Below are 22,302 nucleotides of genomic sequence, written 5' to 3' on the forward strand. Positions count from 1 at the left end.
TTTTCTATTTCAGCATTTTATTTTAGTATTACTACTGGGGGCGGTAACTTCACAATTTTATGGTACTTGTGGTTAATTTAACGCAAACTAATAACTTAAAAGGCGGGTAACGCATGTGGCTCCGTTCAGTGTCGTAAACGGGAACAAATCTTGCCGACTCCTCTTTTGCAGCACGTTGCCTTCTTGTGTGTGTCGGCAGCCGGTGGGTTGAATTTTTGTCTTCTATAATGTGACAATAAGCGCCAGATACCAAGAAAGTTCTGCGTTACACACTGTGGGGCAGCTGTGCCGCTATTGTGAAAGAGTCGTGATTCTTGCATTTCCTCTCGGTGCCTGTGATGTACCGGGACGAGCAACTGATTTGGCAGTCCGTGACAAAGATGTCGTCACTCGATACCGTCAGTGCTTATTTTTGGCGTTTTTGCTATTTATTACTCGGCCTACCACGTGTTGATTGCGCCGCCTGAACTGCACGTGCGATTTGCGACGTCCTTCAAAACCGTAGTGGCCCCTGCGAACGTGTTTAACCTTGTGGGCCGCATCTCGTATTGCAGAGTTCAACGACATGGCACATCCACTCACCCTCGATTCGGTCTGGCTTGACAAGGCAAAGTATGACGATGCTGAGAAGCAGTACCTCTGCTACTTGAACCGGGATCAACTCGCCAAGGTAACGCTGCGGACTGCTTCTCACCCTCGGGAGTATTCACTGCTCACCTTGCGGCAGCGCATTCGCTGATTACTCAACGCGCCGAGAGGAGGGGCATGCGGGCACTTTTGCTGCCTACTGAGCTTTTGCTGTGTAACGTCCAAAGCAAGAAAGAACTTGGTTTCGAGGTGACCGCTTAATTACTAGCTTTGCTGTGTTGTCCAAAGTTTGCTGACAGCGCTGTAAATTTTCGCTTGAAGCTGCACATGTGCTACTGAAGATGAGTAAAAGGGAAAAACGTTAGGGTGCTGCTGGGAGACTGAGCTTGTCGCGTCACCGTGTTAATCGAGACGTGCCTTGTTCTTGTCTCTCTTTCTCTCTCCCTCCAGGCTAAGGCGTCATCCCAAAGCTCCCAAAGTTCCTCTCTAGTCGATAAGATAGCCCAGGCTCGGCAGCAAATTAAAAACTCTCTTCAGTCAGTGAGTAGCACCCTCCTTGCCTCCTAGCCCGCCCATGTGCCTCGTCTGGGCGGCGAGGTATTGACGTGTGGAGGTTATATGTAGTTAGTCTGTTTTTCACAAGCCTGAGGCATGAGACCATCCCCCATTTTTATGCTTTGTTCCTTCTGCGCAACCTTTGCCCTTTCTGTAGGTCAGTGTGCTGTACAAGCTTCGATTCCATTAAGTTCCCCTATGTGCTCACCTACTCGTGTACAGTTTTTCTTAACATTGGTACCAGACACTGGAAGTGTCATGTGTCACTTGGGACACACTAAATCCTCAGAGCACTAGGAGCTCTGATTGGTAATAAATGACCAAAGCACGTGTCCAAAACTTAGCTTTCATCTTTTTCACAAGCGACTGAAAACCTTTGGAGTTGGTGGAAACAAACACAGCTCCATCTTTTTCGTGCTTGTAGTAACTGAGGAGTTTAGTGCCTGTCTGCTTATGTGTTTCTGTAACTAAGCAGTTATATTGCTTCTCTCCCCTCTGCTACGTGCTTCCTGCTCCAGCACTAATGTATCTCTGCCCCTGCATGTCACCTTTGCATTGTTTTTTGCTGCTTCACTTGTTTTGTTTCGCTGCAGTAAAGCTTTTCTGAAGTATTAATGGTACAGTCTTTGTCGCAAAATTGTGGACAACTGTGTAGGCAACAGCTAGCAGGTAGTGATGCAGCATTCACTTTTGCCTCATAGACTGTATAGACTGTTTCTCCCAAGATTAGAAGTTAGGTAAGGGTTGCATATTTGTTATGTGAGGGTATCATATACCAGTGCGTTGTTAATGACTAGCAGTGGCAGTTCGCTAAATGCAAAAACATGATTTGTTGATGTGGTCCTATGTACTCCCTAGATTGTAAATTATTCAAGGCTAGGCCATAGTTGCCGTCTCCAATAGCAATCAGTTTTGGTAGGTCGTAACGTTGTCACCTTGCAGTGCTGGCAGTTGCTGTGTGTGTTAGCTTTCGCTCAGCATGTTTACTACAACTTGCTCACATTTTTTTTTTTGCCCTTTAGAAACTTTTCTCTGCACTGCTACTTTTTTTTCCATGCCCAAGTTTCTTCAGAGGTGGCACAATCACTTAGGGTGCGGCTGTGTTTACTAAGACGCCCCTAAAAACTGCTGTGGTCGGCTGTGCTGGTTCTTTTAGAGTGCACTTTAGGAAAGTTGCATAGATTTGAGCCTGGAAGACGAACGTTACATGAAATTTTAATTGAGAAGAAAGGCCAGGGGCAAAGCGCTACTTCATAAGTCTGATCTTTTACAAATACTTGGTGCTGTCGTGCTGCAACACTAGACAACTAGTTGCTTCTTTGCAAAGACTGTACCTCTGTGTTACGCTAGGCATGCTTCTAGGAAGCAAATGGGAGCTGTTCCTTTCTATAGCTGATTGCCAAAAGATTGCATTCTTCGGCTGTCTGCTATGCTATTTCTGTTTCCATTTCCTTCATTTTCCTCAGCCTGTTTGTTGTTTTTGTATTGTCCATGTCCTGAGCCCTCCACAGGTCAAAATGTGTCTGCGAACTGTCTGCTACCTAGGGCATCAATGTAGAACCAAGGCTTAATGCTCAAAGACTGGGCCTGCTTTTTGAAGAAATTCATAAACGGCAGATGGTTCGCGTTGCACAAGAAGTTTGAAACGCTGCTGTTTTCTTTTGGTAGTCTGTATAAAGGCACTGTGCTTCAGTGAGCCTGTTTTCAACTGTTTTTATTGACCACGTTTTTAAAAAAATATGTTGCAGATTGCTCTAAATACTATAGAGTCATCTCTACAGATGCTATAAGTCACTGATAGACGAGTCTGCTTACTGAAAAGTTGTGAAATAGACGTATCGGCTTGAGGTTTAATTTGTTATGCTACAGTTTTCTGGTGCATATTAGTTTTATAGGTGGCGCGACCTAATTCACGTGCAGTTTCTTGGCGAAATGTCCATGGGTTCTCTTGCTCGTGGTTTAATTTCATTTGTTGACCCAGAGTGTGGTAATTCCACTTTTATCTAGTTGCCTTGTTTCTGCATTTGATGGCCATCTGCTATGACTTGTGTTCTGTGTGTTGTGTCCTGATAATTAAATATTGCAAAGAAGTTTAGAGAAAATTGAGCGCACCTCATGCAGTTTTGGTCATCGTGCTTATGCACGTCAAATTGATGTGCGACCTCTTGGATTTATGTGTCTCGAAGGTGTCGAAAACGCTGTGTTTTTGAGGAAGTGGCACCTGCAATGACGATCATGTGTATGTCCAGTGAACAGAACGTAGACAGAAAATTTATAAATGCCTGACGAATACTGATTGATGAACCAAAGATTTGGGGGCGCCTGTGGCTTTTTTGACACAAATAAACGACAGAGTGAAGCTGAAGTGTTTGCTTTTTCTCATTGAAAAAGGACGGCACAGCCAAAGAGAGGAGGTGCATGAGACTCACTCAATGTGCACTGTCCGCTGATCAGGATGACTGGTGAAATGACATGGTGAAAGGGGGTGTGAATGGGGATATTACTTGTGTTCAAGTGAGTGCATGTAGGCTTTGGTCAGTTTTTGGTCTTTCACCGCGTGCGTGGTGCTAATAATTTGCAAAGATGATCAAAATCACCGATTACGCACTCTGCGTGTATGTTTAGAGGGAGGCAGGGTGTCAGTGTCGAACGCTATAGCCTGGGCTCTCCAACATGTGCAACTACATACAACGGGCACTCATATAAAGCCCCACCCCCATGGGGTGTTATTGATAAAACCTGGTGGCTAGGCTTTATTTTGTGTAGGCTGGTGGCATCTGAGCTTGATGTGTTGTGAAAGGGGAGCCTCAGTCCAAATGGACGGCAGTGAGGTTCGAACACTTCTCAAGCTTTTTGACTACCACTATTACTGCTTACCAGTTTGATTGCAAGTGCTTGTTACAAATGGGTTTTCCGACCACCTTGGCAGTGGAACTCTATTCATGCTGATGCCAACACTTATGCAACCTCTCGCACAAGCTAGCAAGGTGGTGGGTAGTAGTATTCACAAATAGTGAAGCCCCAATATATTAATATGAAAATAGTACTATTGCTTTCTTCTTCTTTTTTTTGATAGTACATTAACCCAAATGAGTAAACTAGCTAGGATCACATTACCTTTGGTGATGCTTTTGTATCGTATCCCTGCCACGGGGGCACCAAGCAAGCCTTCGCAATTTTACGCCACAAACTTGCTTTCTGAGAGTCTTGGGAGCTCTGACATATATTGGCATGGTTGCATTGCACTTTTTTTTGCGGGTTTCAACTTCACAAGTGCATGGATTTGTTTCCATGGCACTTGCTAATGCCTTATGATTTGGGTAGTGATGGGAGGCTTGCTTGTAGCCAAGTTTTCGCTCACACGAATTGTGCTTGGTGCTGCACTTGTGGTGCTGTCATGCTCGTGTGTTGTTTATATCTTCCCCTTTAGAGATTGCTTCTGGTACAGTGGAGCTAGGCAGGTGGAGATGACAGTTGTGTGTGTATCGTGCTGTCATGCAGGGTGATGCTGTTGTCAAGTCTGGCAGTTCCTCTCATGATGATGCCTTCCAGAAAAAGATTCTGCAGGAGCACAATGAAATGAAGAACAGTGAGTAATCAGCATTGTTATGCTCTGGACTGTTAGTGTGCTGTCCTGTGGCCAGTAGTATTGCAGTCACTGACCCGGCTGGTTTTATGTGCAGTGTTGTTTGCATTTTTAATTCATGTTAAGTGCTTGGGAAGTGGTCACATATTCACACATCATTTGCCTTCAGAGCATGGCTTTGAAAGAATGTGTACGCCATTGAATTGTGAATGAGTGTGTGTAGCTGACTGTTGAACATGTTTCACTAGTAGGCTGATTGGCACCATTTTATTAGTAAAATTCCTTCATATAGGACTTCAGAGGTAGTGCCATCCAAGGCCCGTCTTCTGGAATAAATCCACTTAGGAAGTCAGCCACACTTTGATAAACTCAAATTATAATAAGTGAACAAAAGCGAATTTTGTCGTTAAGTGAAGAGGAGTTGCTTAAAAGGGCTCTGAAACACCTCCAGAGGAGAGTACATAAACTCGCTTAACCACTACATTCTGTCATCATGAACACCAGAGCCAAATAATACATGCAGCAGAGAACCCACAATCGCACAAGAAATTTGGCGGGCCGTTTCCTCCAACAACTTTTTTGTGCTTGTGCCCTCCTTCATCGCATGCTCCTGCGTAATTGTGTTCAGATATGGCTATTTGTTAAGTTCACTCAGGCTTCGCACAGCTACTGTGGCTGCGGCCAATAAACACCGTCACTCTGGTGAGTCATGAAGCTCCCTTCTAGTGGGGAATTCACAAGTGCGTCAGTGGTGGGGTCGGCATATGAGCGCCAGTCTTTGAGCATGCAAGAAATGATGAGGAGAGGAAAATGTGTGAACTCTCTGAAATTCAAATTTTGACTACAGATGACTCAGTTCCACAAAACACATTTAAACAATTCTTCCTTAAGGATATTCATGATGTGGCGTCCTTGACATTCCAGGAATATGCACTTTTATTGAAAACCCCTTTTTCATCTCTTTTCAAAATCTCCATGCTTTCTGCCATGCAGATAGATGCCAGCATGGAGACAGCTAGGAAAAAAATCAGGCTTTTTCTATTATTTCACTTGGTATGCAAGTTACCTTTTCTGTAAAATAGTTTGTGCAAATAAGCTTAGGTCTGCACAAGATTGTCAAGATTCAGCCATGAAGAGACAAGTTGCAGCTAAATGTTTTGAACTGGTATACCTTAAAAAGCACAGTAAGTTTTGAATGCCCTTCTTTCTTTTCACTCCTTGAATCAAAGTGGGTCTTTTGAACCTGTAGATGGGTACCCTGGTGCAGAGTGCACTTTATAGTGGGCTAGCTCTAGAACCTTCAATTTCAGATTTCGTCGGTTTTTCTGTCCAAAGCCTTTGGCACCCTGGCAACTTGCCTTCCAGGTTGTGGCCCACCTTCTGGTAGGCTTTATGGCCTCCTATGTGGCTGTAATTGGGTTTCTAACCCGTGGTGGCACGAACAGATCAGTTTTGCTGGCCACAGCATTAGACTCCTACGTCATCACCGTAACCAGAAATCCCACGTGTTTAACTGCCAGTCTCTCGTGCTGTGCTTTGGATTTCGTCGTCTTCATCAATTTCCATCCATGAGCAATGGGTCCAGAACACATCGCTGTCACATTACCCTCATAAACTTAGCATCAAGCCAAAACTGAAACCGAAGTGAAAACTGACGCGTGAGCACACCTAGTTCTTGTAACCTAAACATGCTAAATAGTCTGTCATTTCTTTTTTTTTCAGTAATGACCTCCATAACAGCTTATCCTTGCTATCCTGATATGTTCATCTATTTAAAGGGTGTGAGAGCCAAATGTTGCTATGTATTCTTTCTGTTCCACTAGTGCACAGTAAGGCCATGTTGGATATCAGGCTTGCCAGTGGGGTTGGAAAGTGGGGATTGTGTGCTGCCAATTGATTGAACAGGATATTGAATGCACCCAGTCCAAGGTCATGGGATCATGGTAGTGTATGCCATCCATTTGTGAAGCTTCCACAAATGAAACTGTCTGCTTAGCCTGTTAGCTTGCTCTGCAGTGTTGCTCATTGGCATGAGAAGTGTACAGCGGAATAAATTGCTGCACTTATCGTTTACTTATTGGCTGGGTTATTTCTGTTGTTTTTGTGACTAATGACATAAAGCAGCCATCTGCACTGTGCGCTGTTTTATTCTTTCATTTCTTTAGCCTAAACTCAACAGGGGTTTGCTGTGATTTCAGATGCCAAGCAGCTGACCTTTGTCTCATTTTGATACGTCAACACAGACTGTGTCGACGTATCAAATATCTAGGGTGCATCAATTACCCTGCAGCTGACATGGCCCGACGTGGCATCAGCTGTACTGACCTTATTGAGCACTGGGAGTTGCTGTCCATGTGGAGATAAAAGCTACGCCAGTTACACCCACACACTTATAATATAGGTACATTTGAGGCTTGTTGTACAACTGCCTGGCTGTTCCACCTGCAAGGGAATTTGGTGCCTTAGAAAGCTACCTGTGCGTGGTGCTTGAGAATAGTAACGGCTTCCCCCCACGTGTGCAGCACTGCAGGAGGTCCTGTCTGCAGTGCGCAAGTTGGAGGCACGCCTTAGTGAACTGGAGAAGCGCTGTGTAGCTGCAGACAAGGCCCCAGTCAAGGCAGCAGCACCACCACCACCTCAGGTGAGCATGTTGTTCTGGCTGCTGTGTCAGCGCACCCACGAGGCGTTGCGATGCAGTTAGTTTCAAGGTTCCGAATTTCTCACCTCATTAGAGTATTTCGGTGTTCCTATTACTTACTTGCGAGTTTCAGTGCTGCTCACATCTCTCAAAATTGAAGCATCTTCAGGCTGTGGTTGGATCTTCATCTGTGAAAACTTCCTAAGCAACTGGCAGGCTTCTGTAATTTGTGAGCGTAATCAGCTGAGTAATAAAAAACGAGAGCAGTGTGCCATGGATGTATTTAATGTGACTATGGAGAAAAGTTGATTGTGTAATCAACTTTTCAAGGCTACTTTATGCTTACTACAGTGGACGGCTGGAAATTCGGACCCCCGATTTTTTTAACATGCTTGATTATTTGGTTTTTTTCCCGGCACTGCAATATGGCCCATAGAGCCAATATATAAGAACGCCTGAAATTTCACTCGTTGCAACTGACTGCTCGATTTTTCTCACCTTGTTCGCACACTCTGCCGATAACCAAACCACTATACAGTAAAAGCTCATTAATTCGACACTGACGGGACCGCGAAAAATTGTCGAATTAACCGAATGTCGAAATATCGAATGAACCGCAAAAAACATGAAATTTGCCCCAGCATGACATACCTTTATTTGGCAAAGAAGTTTGTTATCGTCGTCTGCTTTTTCGGGCGAATTTGACTGGCTACAATAGCTCTAACAGCTGCCAGATGCTCCGCGGCACGCGAACCGTCCGGAATTTGTTCACAGAAGTCTTCCAGCACGGACAAGGCTTCTGCGGCTTCTTTCACCGTGCGCTTCGGCGTTTGGGGCAGGTGCTCACAAGCGTCATCTTCCGACGAATCGTCGTTGTCGGCGCCTGTCACTTCTTGGATGATTTCGTCCTCGGTCAGCTGACCGGCAATGGCGACACCATCGTCGATGGACACGTAATCCGCGAGCCGCACGGCAGGAGGCAAAACGCTGTCGAAACAGCTGTCGTCTTCTGTGGTTGCGTCAGCTGCTTCTGTCGGCAGTTCCCCCACACCGCAGTTCGGTTGCAAAAAACCGCTGTGCCGAAAGCAGTTCGCAATAACTGCTGTAGGCGTGTTGGCCCATTCGTGCGCCAGAATGTTCAAAGCGCTGAGGAGCGTAAGGTCGTACTTCTTCCCAGCTTCCATACAGAGAAGCATGCGCTGCAATACATGCTTTCTGTACTTGCATTTTATATGCTGGATTATGCCCTGGTCCATGGGCTGAAGGGCTGCGGTTGTATTCGGCGGGAGGAACGCAAGCTTAATCCATTCCAGGCCCGACACCTTGCAGTGAGCACTGCAATTGTCCACAACCATGAGGACCTTCCGTTTCTCAGCTCGAAAACGCCGATCCATTTGATGAAGCCAGGACTGAAATATGCTGGACGTCATCCAAGCCTTCTTGTTGGCTTGGTATTCAACCGGAAGGCGCCACGCGTTCTTGAAGCACCTCGGCTTCTGAGCCTTTCCGATCACTAGGAAAGGCAGACGCTCTGTTCCCGTCATGTTGGCGGCAAGTAGCACAGTGACCCTTTCTTTGCTTCTTTTCCCTGCTGTGCAGGGGTCACCTTTAAAGGTGATCGTCTTATCCGGGTGTGCTTTGAAGAAAAGCGCTGTTTCGTCGGCGTTAAATATATTCGGAGCGTCGTACGCAGCTAGGTGTTCACAAATCCTGGTGATCCGCCACTCCTCGATCCTGTCTTCGTCCATGGATGCTCTTTCGCCACACACACTCTTAAAAGTCAGATTGTGACGGCTTCTGAAGCGAGCAAGCCAACCTTCAGAAGCTTTGAACTCTTCAAGATTCATTTTTGTGGCCTGGGCACAAATTAATGGCCCACTCACAGGGAGGTAGGCCTCACGTGCGTTTCTAATCCATCGCATTACGGCTTCTTCGAGTTCCGGGTGGGCCGCAGTCCGCAGTCGTTTCCTTTTGTCACCGCAGGCTTCACTGTCAAACGCCTCCATAATGCTGTTTTCATTCTTCACGTAAGTGGCCAAGGTGGTTCTTTTAACATCATACTTGACCATCACGTCAGAGCGTGAAACGCCATCCTTCAGCACCTTCAATATTTCCACTTTCGTGGCTAGGTCCTTCGCCTGGTTGTACTTCGGCCGCTTTGCCGGTGTCGCCAACGGAGCAGGACGCGATGGCGAGGCGCGCAGGCACGGCGCGCTACGCACTCGAAAACAGCACAGTAAACACGCTGGCAAAGCACGCAATATCCAGAAAAGGCGTGTTAGGGTTCAATAACCGCGATCGTAGCAGCAAGAAACACGGGGCAACGACGACACACGCCAAAACGAGACTTGCTGAAGATAGGGTTAACACGACGACTGAGCACGACTGCAAGAGGCAACGAAGCACAAAGAAAGACACCGGGCGCTTCGGCCACTGCTAACCTTGCTTCCCTCGCCCTCTCTCGCACTGCTGATGACGATGACCGTACAGATGGCCTACGCTACATTCTTTTTTTGGATGGATGGATACGGCTGAACCCTTTACATCGGGCGGTGGCTCAAGCCACCTAGCCATGTCTTGTGAAATTTTACTCCTGTCTTGCTTTTAGCCGCCAATCAGATAACCTTCGCTTGGTTACTTCTAACCTCTTAAAATCCACTTTCCCTTCACTATCCCTAAACCCCAATGCCTTGGGTAAGTCAGCCCCGCTGCCTTCCACTGTAGGGTGAAGCCCTTTACAGAAAAGTATCAAGTGTTCAGCCGTTTCCTCCTCCTCTCCGCACGCAATGCACAAAGTGTCTATCTCCTTGTACCTGACTCTATACGTCTTAGTCCGCAAAACTCCAGTCCTGGCCTCAAACAACAAAGAACTTCCCCTACAATTATCATTAATATTTTCTTTGACAATTTCCAACTTTACAGTAGCGCCGCTCTTGGCGGGCCGTGGAACTAGGTCGAATTAACCGATGGGCGGTAAAATTTGTCCGAATTAACGAGAGTTTTGCCCCATAGACTCCTATATATAATTGTAGGGACCATGCGTGCAGGTCGAATTATCCGATTGTCCGAATTAACGGGGGTCGAATTAACGAGCTTTCACTGTATTGATGTGTACAGTGGAACCTTGTTAATCCAAACTGAAGGGAGATTGAAAGCAACCAAACGAAACGAAATTCATCCTGAAAGGGAGCCTCTTGAATGGTGAGGCTGATATTCTCCGCGAGTCTGAACACTGCGTCTGCGTGGTTTTGGATTTGCACCATTCTTGGACGTCTGTCGCACAAACTTGAACTGTGGTCACAGTTCGCGGAACTCATTTATGCCAAGTTTTTCGTCCCGAATATGGGAAGAGGTAGCAGCGAAGTACGTTGGAGGCGTACATCGTCATGGAGACTGTGAGTGCGGAAGCAAATGGTGGTGCATTTCAAAGCGAGATCAGTGTGCCCGCGGCAAAACGCACTGCAATCCTGACTTTTTTGTCGTAAAACCGTCGACAACTGGCGTTTTGATGGGAGGCAGAACACTGCTCATCATACGCAAGCCACCGCAGAGTACATATGATCGGTTACAGTGCCGATTTTGGCTCTAGTCTCTAGGCCTAATTGCGAAGGCCAATGTCAACTGAGCACTTGCTTTTGCTGTTTGTAGCTTCGTTCTGCAGGCACATAGCAGTTCCCGCAGCAGCGGGTTCGCTTTTGCATCTAGACATTGTCCCAACCTGTGCACTCATCGGCAGCATGCCAACTTCAGTACAGCTATTGTACACTGAGCTCGTGAAAGCAGTTGACTCCCATTGTCTGTGTACACGACACACAGCGGGGTCTTGTCATGAGGAGCTTCAGAATATGCACAAAACTACTGCCCCCCTTTCTCTAGCATATTGGCCATAAGTCAGTGGCAGTGAAATTTGTTTTCTCTGACGTTTTCGCGGTCCCTATAGAGTCCAGAAAAATCAGTCGTCGACTGTACTTATTTTTGTGATAGTACCATAGGGCTGAATTCATAAATATGCCTCAACTCCAGACTGCCCTCGAGGCCTGTTTTGTTTTTCAGAAACCAAGCTCAGTCGAATCACTCCTCGAGAATGAAAAACTTTAGGTTTTTGTCAAGAACCTCCAGGTAGCGCCAGTGCTATGTTGAGTGCTCCTTGACCACTAGTTTGCTTGTAAACAAGATAGATCACAGCATTTATTGACGATGTGGATTTTTTTCGACCCGTGAACGAAGCTTTTCACGGACATGCATGCGATGCGGATGCAGGGTCAAAGCATTGGCTGAGTGACGGCCTCAGTTCATTCAACCCAGAATTTCTGTCAAGTTATCGTTTTGCGAACACGATCGTGTCTAGCCTCCTCGTGTGCATGCTTGCCGCTGACACCGAGCATGGATAATAGTGGCCACTTGTTGCCTCCAGCATCCAACAGCTCCAGCAGCTGTTCATCACAAAATGGTCATACAGCACGGGCAAATTACAAGTCATCAGCGGCAACCTGAGCAACGTTTCACAGCCCACCGTGTACAGAGCAGCAGAGCAAGCTGCTCATCACCCGCATTGTGAAGTTCTTGATGACAGTGATGCACTTGTAGGGAACAGTGTATTGCATAGCAGGAGCCCTGGAGGCATGATTGTGGAGTGTAAACATCTGTGCTGTACCCATCAGTGGCTTGCCCGTTGGTGAGGAAGTGGGTGGTTTCGCTCATGCAGCCAAAGGGATAATTGCAGTCGGCGGAAGGGCATGGCTTTTCAAGCATGTTTACAATTGCGGCTCCCGGCTGGCTTCCAACCAGCAAACTGTTCACTTCTGGGAGTCCATTTCGCTACTTCAGGATCATGCGATGCAACGTGCTACTTAGAAGCAGGCCATTTTTCACTGCTCGTCTCCACGGGTGAGGTAAATTTTGCACAAATACCCAGTAAGTTTTGAAGCGAAAAGCTTCACTACGCTAGGTAAACCAGTCATCACCTAGGCCGGAGAATGACCTTGAACGACCTTCAGCCCAACTACATTAGCCATGTATGACCATATAAGGTAGTTATGATGTCGAACCCCTGACCTTGACCCATGGCCTTTAGTTGACCCCTGACTTTTGACATTAGGTGACCTTTGGGTTGACTTTTGACCTTAAAACCTTCGATGAGGTGATGTGAAGCCACTTGATGACATCCGATGGCGGTGTCTCAAGACCATGTGATACCACGTGGTCGTGTGGGTATATATAGAACGGCTGTTGTGAGCGTGTAGCGGAGCTGCCATGGACGAGCCTCAGACGCTTAGCAAGCGTGCTTGGTTTTCACTGAATTCCAGGGCTAGCCAAGTTTAAGCCACTGCCAATTTTTTTCACACCATTTCCAAATGCCCTACACCATGGAGGAAGGAAAGCTTAGGAGATGCTCTCGCTGCCTGAGCTGCTTGACAAAAAGTGTGCCGGAACTCGCATGCTGTTGCAAGGACTGCTGGAATTTTTTGGTCAGCAATGCAGCCATTACTACATTGGGCGCAACAGCATTGTCTGCTGCGCATGCTCAAGTGCTCTGAGGTGGCAGCCAACTAGCAAGGGGGAGCCATCATGTCCGGCTTCAAAAAATGTGACGTGACGGCCTCTCCTGAATTCTGTCCTTCTTCCATGCCCTATGCAAACACTACGTTACCGGTAGCGAGGTTACCAGGTGCACAAGCATCTTTGGCCGTTTTTCACTGTTGCTTTGGTCATGTAGCTCGCAAGAGATGTTTTACTAGGCAGTAAATGCCGACGTTCTTTGTGAAGGTCCTTCAGGTGGCACTGCATGACAAAATACGCATGCAGTTGGCAGTCCCATGTCATTGTACAAACTTTTCGACTTAATCTTGTCCCCATACGCCATTCACGCTTTCTCCAGGGAAGAGGGTTGAAGGGAGGTTTCTCGGGGAACTCCTCCTCGTAGGAAACAGCGAGTGGCATTCTTGAATCCCAACTGTCCCTCGAATGGAGGCACGGCTGTTACCTAGACTCTACGGAGAGTCAAGTTGAGATGTCTTTGTGAATTTGGTGGGTAGTTTCAGCTTGGCAAAAGTGAAGTTAACCATAGTTTGGCAGCTTAGTGCTGCTTGAACATGCCCTCAGCCGAGGGGAAAAATGCTTCAAATGCAACAGGGCTTAATCAGGGTGCCCATCAAAAAAATAAACAAGCCTAATTAAAACTGATATTTTTTTCCAATTACTCCTTCGGTTTTCTTTTTGTTCATCAAGAGTTATGGTGTCACAGGAGAGATGTCTACTGGTGGTAAGAAACTGCATTTTGTGCTGTATGAGACAAAGAAACCTCATTCACAGAGAATAAAAAAAATTTACTACTGATGATAGCAACTAAATTGGTAGCATTACATTATCATAATGTAATGCTCTCATGCAGGTTGGCTGCTCCATTTTGTCATTGATTGCCATAGTAGGCACCACGTATTAGATACTTGTCAAGGAATAATGTGGTGTGGCATCATTACCTATTATTTTATCCCCGTACTAAAAAAAAAAACTAAATTTTAAGTGTGCAGTACCCACTTAGTTCGTCGAGATAAAGGTGCAGATTTTCGGTTAGTTAATCAAAATCTTTTAATATTTGTGCGCCCTTGCAAACATCTTGCTGCACTAGTAGTATGTTGATTTCTGTCCACACAAACATATTTCCTTTCTGCCTATGCAAACATATTTCCTGGAATCGGCAAGAATGTTATTCTTCGGATTGATAGTTGTCTCATCGTCAAGAGATTGATGTTAACTACTATTCAGCAGTTTGCCTTTTCAGGTAACAAGCTGACCATTCATGCTTACTTTCAGGCTAAGGTTGCAAACCACGCACCTGCCAAAAAGGAGGCAAATGATGATGACGACGACATCGACCTTTTTGGCTCAGAAGAGGTTAGTTTCACTTCTTGCACAGAGTTGAAGTCACTTGAGTCAGGGAAGCGATTTGCCGATGCTTTTATGTTCGTGCATTTTTGTTGCTCTTTGCAGGACGAGGAAGCAAACAAGGCAAGGGATGAACGTCTCAAAGCATACCAGGAGAAGAAGTCCAAAAGTGAGCGCCCTTGATTTGGTTTCTGATACTCTGGCTTGATTGGATGCCTGCACCAGTTCTTTGTGTAAGAAGTTGGCAGGTGTTGCTTGACACTTCTGGGGGTAGTGATCCAATGTGAACCCAAGTGAGCCCCCAAGTCTCACTCGCGTGGATGTAGTGTGTTGCTAGGAAGAGTAGATCGCAACTCAAGAAAAGAATGTGAAGTTTTCTAGACCATCTTGCAAAAGCTTGCAGTTCTTTCACTTTCTCTTTGTTTCCTGCTTCTATATGAGGCATTCTCTCATTTCTGGCGCAGTGGACGTGATGGGGCATGCACACCTGCATGCTTGCTGCGCTCACTGAACACATTTGTTATTTTTGTTTTTGGCACCGTGTTTATAAACTTCTTTGCCAGGTGAAAAGGGAGTTGGCCAGTGCGGCACTTTGTGTTAATGTTTAGCAGCGTGCTAATGGCACCAAAGATGGCAAATGCTGACTGAAGTGGGGGGGGGGGAGTGGTTCGAAACAGAATCAAACTGCCGCTGCTAGTGGCATTACAGGTACTTGTAGTCACCCTTGTTACTTTCTACGCTGAGTTCATCATATGGGCACGAAATATATTAGAAGGTTGTCCTTTCATTGCAGTCACTGACTGCTTTATGCCAAATATTCAGGTGTCTTGATTTTTCAGACTGGGGGAGGAATTTTTCCTCGTGAATGACATCATCTTGTGTATGCATACGTGCAGAACCTCAGGTGGTGGCCAAATCGAACATTGTGCTGGACGTGAAGCCCTGGGATGACGAGACCGACATGAAGGCCATGGAGGAAAACGTGCGGCGCATCGAAATGGATGGCCTGCTCTGGGGAGCCTGTGAGTAATTTGTTGGCCCTTTCCCACTTTGCTCCTTTGCGCTCAATTCCCAGCCTCGGCACTTGCCTGTCTGTGAGTGGTAAGATGCAGAGTGCAAAAGTATGCAGGCAATTTTAGGTTGAGTCAGTCAGTGCAAGCAGGTTGAAAACATGGGGCTGTCAGTGCAGAAATTTTTGAGCATCACCAAAAAAATGTGACCCACAGATGTCTGGGTACTGAATACCCAGACCTCCGTGGGTTGCATTTTCTTGGAAAATTTTAATTTTGGGCACCAATAACTAAAGTACTGCATACAGCTCAGAGAAGCTTTGTGCACTTAACAGAATATGCACAATCCACAAATGTGCCAGATGGGCTTGCATTTTGTAAATTAGACCAGAAGCTTTATGGGCCTCGAATATACACATTTTTGTCTTTTTTCGGGGAGGGGGGTCTGGGCTGTACCTGAGATCATGAGATTAGCCGGTCTTCTAAATGCTGCAGAAGCACATCTCTTTTCGGTGCAGTTCTTATCTTTTTTTCTCAAAAATATCGCAAAAGCTTGCAAGTCAATCAAAAGTACCATTTTACACACTTTGTATTTTGCTCACTGCACATGCATCAACATTAATTGGCATTATCAATGCTTTGTTGAAAAATATGTACATCCCTCTTTCACTGAGCTGCCACTTGTTTTCACACTGCAAGTGGGAGTTTCTCCCCTCCTCTTTGTTCGAGGGCACGCTCTCAGGCTGACATGGGCCACATTCTTAACAATGAGCTGGTGAATACTGCAGTGCTCTGTTCTCATTGGTTAAATGGTGCCACAGATCACATAACCCAACTCTTAGCGCTGCCACTGTTAAGCAAGTTTTTTGCTCGTTCAGCCAGTAGTGTGCAAGTTTGAAGTAATCGCATTGGGCTTTGCTGTTGATGTTCATAGAAACCCCCTTCTCCTGTTCTTCATTGATCGTTCCATCAAAGTACGCCCACTCCATTCCATTGCAGCCAAGCTCGTGCCCTTGGCTTATGGAATCAACAAGCTACAGATTGTTTGCGTTGTAGAGGATGACAAGGTCAGCATTGACGAGCTCCAGGAGAAGATTGAGGGCATCGAGGATCTGGTCAGTATTAATGCCTTGGCCTCGCATCACTGATGGTGGTCACCTTGTTCACACCACTGTGAAGCCTGCTTGATGTCTGAAATGCACTGTGCATGGAGGTTCATTTTAGTTGCAGCAGCACTAATACGACCTCGTAGGCTGTGAAAGAATGGCCAATTCACACCGATGGTGTAAAGCAGCTACCACAAGTTTGCGGAACTGCTTCTTTGAAAATTTGCGGAGCCCTTGTATGTTTCAGAAAGCGTGTGAAAAATCGACAGTTTTGCTGCTTGGTGACCATAATTGTTTTGAGCAGATGTTAGCATAAGTGTTAGCCAGTCATGCTGTGCTGGCACCATTGATGCCTTGGCACTTGGTACTGTCAAATGCCAAGGGTGTTGGGGAAGGTGCTTTACGATTGAGGGCTACTTTTGAGCAGTGAGGTGGACATTGGTACTTTTCCGAGGAACAGGTAGAAATTAAATGGCTATGGAGCCATTCATAGAGAAAATCTGAGGGAAAAAGTGGAGTAGCACTAGAGCTCAGTCAAGTTTGTGCAGAGAGGCGTACCAACTGTAATGCTTAGCATTGCTAGCAAGTTTGAGGAAAGGAAAGGCATGTGCGTGCAAAAGCATGTTTCAGGCGTTTATCTCAGGGCACAGCTGCCGCTGGCGTTCACAGCTTGCTTTGGGCGAGTGTCTGAAGTTTTTAATTTCTTTTTCTGTGTACAGTTACGGCCGAGTGTTGCAGACAGCAGACAGATGGCAAAGTAGTGTAGGCAGAATGTACCACTTAGCACTAGAAAGATGTTCAGCAAGCTAATTATGCCCATTGGTAGCTTTCAGTAGTATATCAGTGCAGCGATTGTTGGGTGCAAAATACATGCAACTTTTCATGCAGCTTCTCAATAGTGTGTACTATGCCTTTGAGCCACGGTATATATGGTACATATTCAAGCTTCACTCTCCTTCTTTGCTCCCCCCTTCATTTTTTTTTAATAATTGCTTGGGTGAACTCTTCTCTATCGCTCCATTCCCGAATTACTATTTATTGGTATGCAAGCTCAGCCATTGCTTGTTGTTTGTGCAAGAATAGGTCATAAAATAATTCATAATATTTTACTTTATTCTTGCGTAAGTTCAGTTTATTATAAATGGGAACTGTACAGCACAGAATAAATCGAAGTGTCTAGTTAATACTTAATTCGCATAGCCAGTTTCTTTTGCAGTCTCTGCTATGGCTGTGAACGTAGTTTGGAGCAGCTGATTTGATTTCTGGTGCCACCCTGGGCATTGTTTATGTTAAAGCAAAGCCTGAGATATGGGCATTATCACTGCTATGGTCGGATACAACTAGGAAGTCTGCTGTGAAGTTCCGCCCACATTAACGTTTTCGTTACCACGGGAAAAAGGACTGTTTTTGATACGTCTCAGACAAACTTCTTTCTAGAAAACTTGTGATAGGTAAAAGCATAAAAAATGCATAAAAATGATTGAAATAGAATGCGCTTTCTAATCACATTTATTTCTATAGAAATACTTGTTTTAGATATTGTGAAAAAAATAGAAAAGCACAAGAAAACATTAAAAAGGAACAAAAAATTTGTATTCACATGACAATAACTCTCCAAAATAAATAAAATTCTAGCAATTACAAAATGATTCAAATTCTTTTTAACTTGGCACTAAAACGTAAAAGTTATAACACAAATACTTTTTGAGTTCATAATTCTTTCTTTATATTTTTTGAAAATGCTGATTTCAGTGTATCCTTGATATGATATAGTCTGACAAAAAAAACTGTTAGAAGTATTATGTTATATGCCAGAATAAAACTTGATAAGCGTGCTTTTTAAAAATACATATTGCAACTAATATCATTCTAGGAAAAACCGAGAAAAATTATACAAATACAAGTACAGTAAAAGCTTGTTAATTCGAACTTCACAAAACCGGGGGAAAAAGTTTTAATTATCCAATGTTCGAATTATTGAATGGCCTCGAAAAAAACTGACAAGAACCATTTGCATTACGGTGTATGTACCGTATTTACTCACGTAACGAGCCCACTCGCGTAATGAACCCACCCACCCCCAATTTTTGCTTAAGAATGAAAGAAAAAAAACGCTTGCCCCCGTTTCGCACCTTCACGTCACGGTCCACAACGCATTTCTTGGCAGTGCGCTAAGATGCTGTGCAGCGATAACATCATAGTGTGTTTACCTTTTGACGTTAGCAAGGGGGGAAGTGAACTTGGCAGAGTGCTAGTGCTTGTCCGGTTGTGCAAGCCTCATTTTCAGTACATTCGCCTTTCCCTGCCATGGGTGATTGGGGTCGACGCAGTCTACTGCCACGCAACCATAGGAACAAATGATAGCAGCAAACGCCTTTTGCAGCGAACATGCTAAAAACCGGCGTCATGATCACGGCTGACTGCACGCTTCTGTTGGCGACTGGTGGAAGGATGGACAACACTTGCAAAGAAAAAAAAAAAGTTTTTCGCACGTAATTTGTAGCACCCGTCCGAAGTCATAGCTTTTCATGGGCGTTGGCTGGGACTGCGCTGACAGTACTTATCCGTATTTCCGAATTAAGAGGGTTCGAATTAACGAGTATTTAGGTGCGAATTTCGGAGGCTGCTCAGAAAAGAGAGTAGGCAGCCGCCAACTCCTACCCTACGGTGCCGCCGGCCACTGCGCCAGTGATGGCACCATTTAGGCTTTACCCACTCTTCCACGTTTTATCTGGTTCCACCTTCTGTCCCCGTTTAGGACGTGTGCAGCCTCGAACTATGCAGAGGTGCTTTCTTTCTTTGGGGGGGGGGGGCACATGCTTTGTGCCAAGCCGCCCAGACGCGGCGGCGCGTAGTTCAAATTATCTGTAGCAGAACCGACCCGCTTTCGAATTAACGGGCTTCTTTATACAACAGATCTGTATGGAGCTTGGCCAGATCAAGTAGTGTATTTCGAATTATCCGAAAATTCGAATTATCGAGGTTCGAATCAACGAGCTTTCACTGTATTATACAAATACAGCTAACAGGCCTATGTTCCAAGCTCCGTTTGTGCCATTTCAGCTTCCGAACCAGAATCCCATCGTCACAAGCTGTATTATTCGATGCATTGAAAATATCTGCTGCCGATGCTGTACTCTCGTGCAGCGGGGTTTGTTTTTTTCGAGCGCGCACCATCTCCATGCTCAATGCCACGCTCAGAGCAGCCTACACCATAGCCCCCGCTTTAAAGGGCATTGCAAAAATTTGCGCCTAGTGGGGAAATCGCAATCTACACAGAAAAATGAAATTAGTTTCTCAACAAACCAGATAGCACTGCATCATCGTAGAGCCTTCATATGTTTCATAGCAGCAGCATCGAAAATATGTGCTGGCGATGCGGTAGAATCGCATGCAGCGGGGTTTTTGCGAGCGCGCACCGTCGCCGCGCTGGGAGCACTCTATGCAATAGTGTCCGCTTCAAGGGCATTTAAGAAATTTGCACCTCGCAAGAAAATTGCAGTCTATGCAGAAAACGAAACTGTAGTTTCTGAAGAACAAACTAGATGGCGCATCATCACCGTAGCGGCTGCATAGGAGCGCTCCGGTTTGCGCAAACGGTCCGGGAAGAAGAAAATAAACAAACAGGCCAGTGTTCCGGGCTCTGGTTGAGCAGTTTGAGCTTCGGAAACAATCTGACGATGCAACATCGTCGTCGGAGTCCCTGCTACACGATGCATCAAAAATAAATGCTTTAGACGCAGCAGAATTGCGTGCCATAGGGTTGTTTCGAGTGCGCTCCGTCCCCGACTTTGACGCTTTGCTCGGAGCATTCAACGCCGCACCTTCAACTTCAAGTGCACTTCAAAAATTACCAACTGGTGGCAGAAATACAAGTTATGCAGGAAATGAAAGTTCAATGTGTGAACAACAAACCAGATGACTCAGCAAGTCTGTAACGGTCGCGCTGTCATAGCAGTTTGAATTTTTCGATCACCGGTGATCGATACCTAGTGACACACAGAATTCTTCGATGACAAAAAGTAATCCATTACAAAATTTTTTCAATTGGCAAACAAGCAGCTAATCACAAGACGGAATTATAAAGGGGACATTTTCGATGCCTTTGGCTTGTTTGATATAGTCCAAGATTAAAAGGCTGATTTTGTTTACTGTTGAAACTAGTCAGAACAGTAATACGAGACGTTACAGACCATGGCTCATTATTACCAACTCCAGTTTTTTAAGTTGTATCCTAATATAGAAAGAGGCCTACAACCTAAACTGTGCTTCTTTGCAGCCTCAACAGCAGCTCCCTTAGTTAATATATTAGTTGTTATATATTCACTGCCTGTATACAGGAGGTGTTCTGATGCCTGGATTGGGAACAGTTGGGTATAAGGGTTAATGAAGAATACCTAAGTAATTAGCGAATCACTGATGACATTGCCTTGCACAGTCACTCAGGAGGTCAGCTGCAAAGCATGATCAATGAGTTAGACAGGCAGAGGAGAGCTGTAGGTCTTAAAACTAACATGCAGAAAACCAAAGTAACGTCTTCACAGCTGATGATGATGACGATGATGGTGCAATAGCGATACTCTGTGTTCACTTTTCCTTTATGTTGCAGGTACAAAGTGTGGACATTGCTGCATTCAACAAGATCTAAAGCTGACACGGGAACCACTTAATAAATTTTTGTGTCAATTTTTGCACGAAACGCATGGTGCCTTCCTTTTAGAGTATGCAGTCGCGTGGGAATGCCACACCGCCAGTTGCATCAACCTGCATCATGGCATTGAACCTTCTACATGCTGCTACAGATGGGTCGTTTTTGGTGAAATCGCACGAGAGCTGCGCCAAAGATATTAGTGCGAAAGCACTATTCCGATGGGTAAACCCGGAGCAAAATCTTCGGATGTTTGTGGGTTTGCGATGTTTGTCGGTTTTTGTCAAGTGAAAGAAATAAGAATAAATCAAATAAATATCGCCACCACGGTGGCTCACTCAGTGGCTATGGCGCTCGGCTGCTGACCCGAAAGATGCGGGTTCGATCCCGGCCGCGGCGGTCGAATTTCGATGGAGTTTAAATTCTAGAGGCCCGTGTACTGTGCGATATCAGTGTACGTTAAAGGACCCCAGGTAGTCGAAATTTTCAGAGCCCTTCACTACGGCGTCCTTCATAGCCTGAGTCGCTTTGGGACGTTAAACCCCTATAAACCAAACCAAAAAACGTTGAGGTTGCTGCGGTAACCCACATTGGAGGAATGCGAAAGCATTGACGCCTCATTTCTCTTTACCCCTCTTTTTCCTCTCTTTGCTTCACTCGTCGCCTCTCTTTGCTAATTGATTAAGCACTGATGTAAGTTCATCCAATTTCCCAATTACCACAATTGTCTTAGTCAAATTCCATCAATTGCCCATTCCGAGTTTTCAAACTTTGCGCCACGCGTTTGCTCCACCCACACTTCCAGTTTTTTCAAATTTGGCGCCACATGTTGCCCAGGCTCCGTCCACTTTTTGGACATTTTTGGCTTAACTAATCACTCTAACGACATAATTTTTTTTGTGCAGCATCCTCACATCATCCTATTTCGATTACAACCATTCATTTGGCGCTACCTCTTTCAAGTTCCTCACAACTGCTGCGGACATGTTTTGCGGACACAATCTTGTCGACATAGCCTAGGAAAGCTTTCGCTTTAAAAAATATCCACGAGTGGGATTCAAACCCGCGGCAGCCCGAACAGGCAACTGCTGCGGACATGTTTTGCGGACACAATCTTGTCGACATAGCCTAGGAAAGCTTTCGCTTTAAAAAACATCCACGAGTGGGATTCAAACCCGCGGCAGCCCGAACAGGTCAGCGCTGGCCACTGCACAAGAGCACTAGGCTGTTGCCACAGCCAGACACGCCTCGTGTTCCGACACGTCGCAGAGGTCTTGGTAACTGCA

The 22,302-nt window shown here is 45.5% G+C and overlaps 1 protein-coding gene across 2 annotated transcripts; it reads left to right on the forward strand.

The window, feature by feature from the left end:
* Positions 1-65: 65 nt before the first annotated feature.
* LOC144129142 (elongation factor 1-delta-like) lies at positions 66-21,067 on the forward strand. 2 transcript variants are annotated; one of them, XM_077663078.1, is made up of 10 exons: positions 66-202; positions 555-670; positions 1,039-1,128; positions 4,645-4,732; positions 7,252-7,370; positions 14,181-14,261; positions 14,358-14,421; positions 15,149-15,274; positions 16,262-16,377; positions 20,978-21,067. In XM_077663078.1, exons 2-10 carry the CDS (start codon positions 566-568, stop codon positions 21,014-21,016), a joined length of 828 nt encoding a protein of 275 aa, XP_077519204.1. In that variant the 5' UTR covers positions 66-202; positions 555-565; the 3' UTR covers positions 21,017-21,067. The 2 variants fall into 2 exon arrangements, with proteins under 2 accessions (XP_077519204.1, XP_077519205.1); XM_077663079.1 differs by lacking the exon at positions 1,039-1,128.
* The last annotated feature ends 1,235 nt before the right edge of the window (positions 21,068-22,302 follow it).

This window comes from Amblyomma americanum, chromosome 4 (genome assembly GCF_052857255.1).
Source record: "Amblyomma americanum isolate KBUSLIRL-KWMA chromosome 4, ASM5285725v1, whole genome shotgun sequence".
Lineage (NCBI taxonomy): Eukaryota > Metazoa > Arthropoda > Arachnida > Ixodida > Ixodidae > Amblyomma > Amblyomma americanum.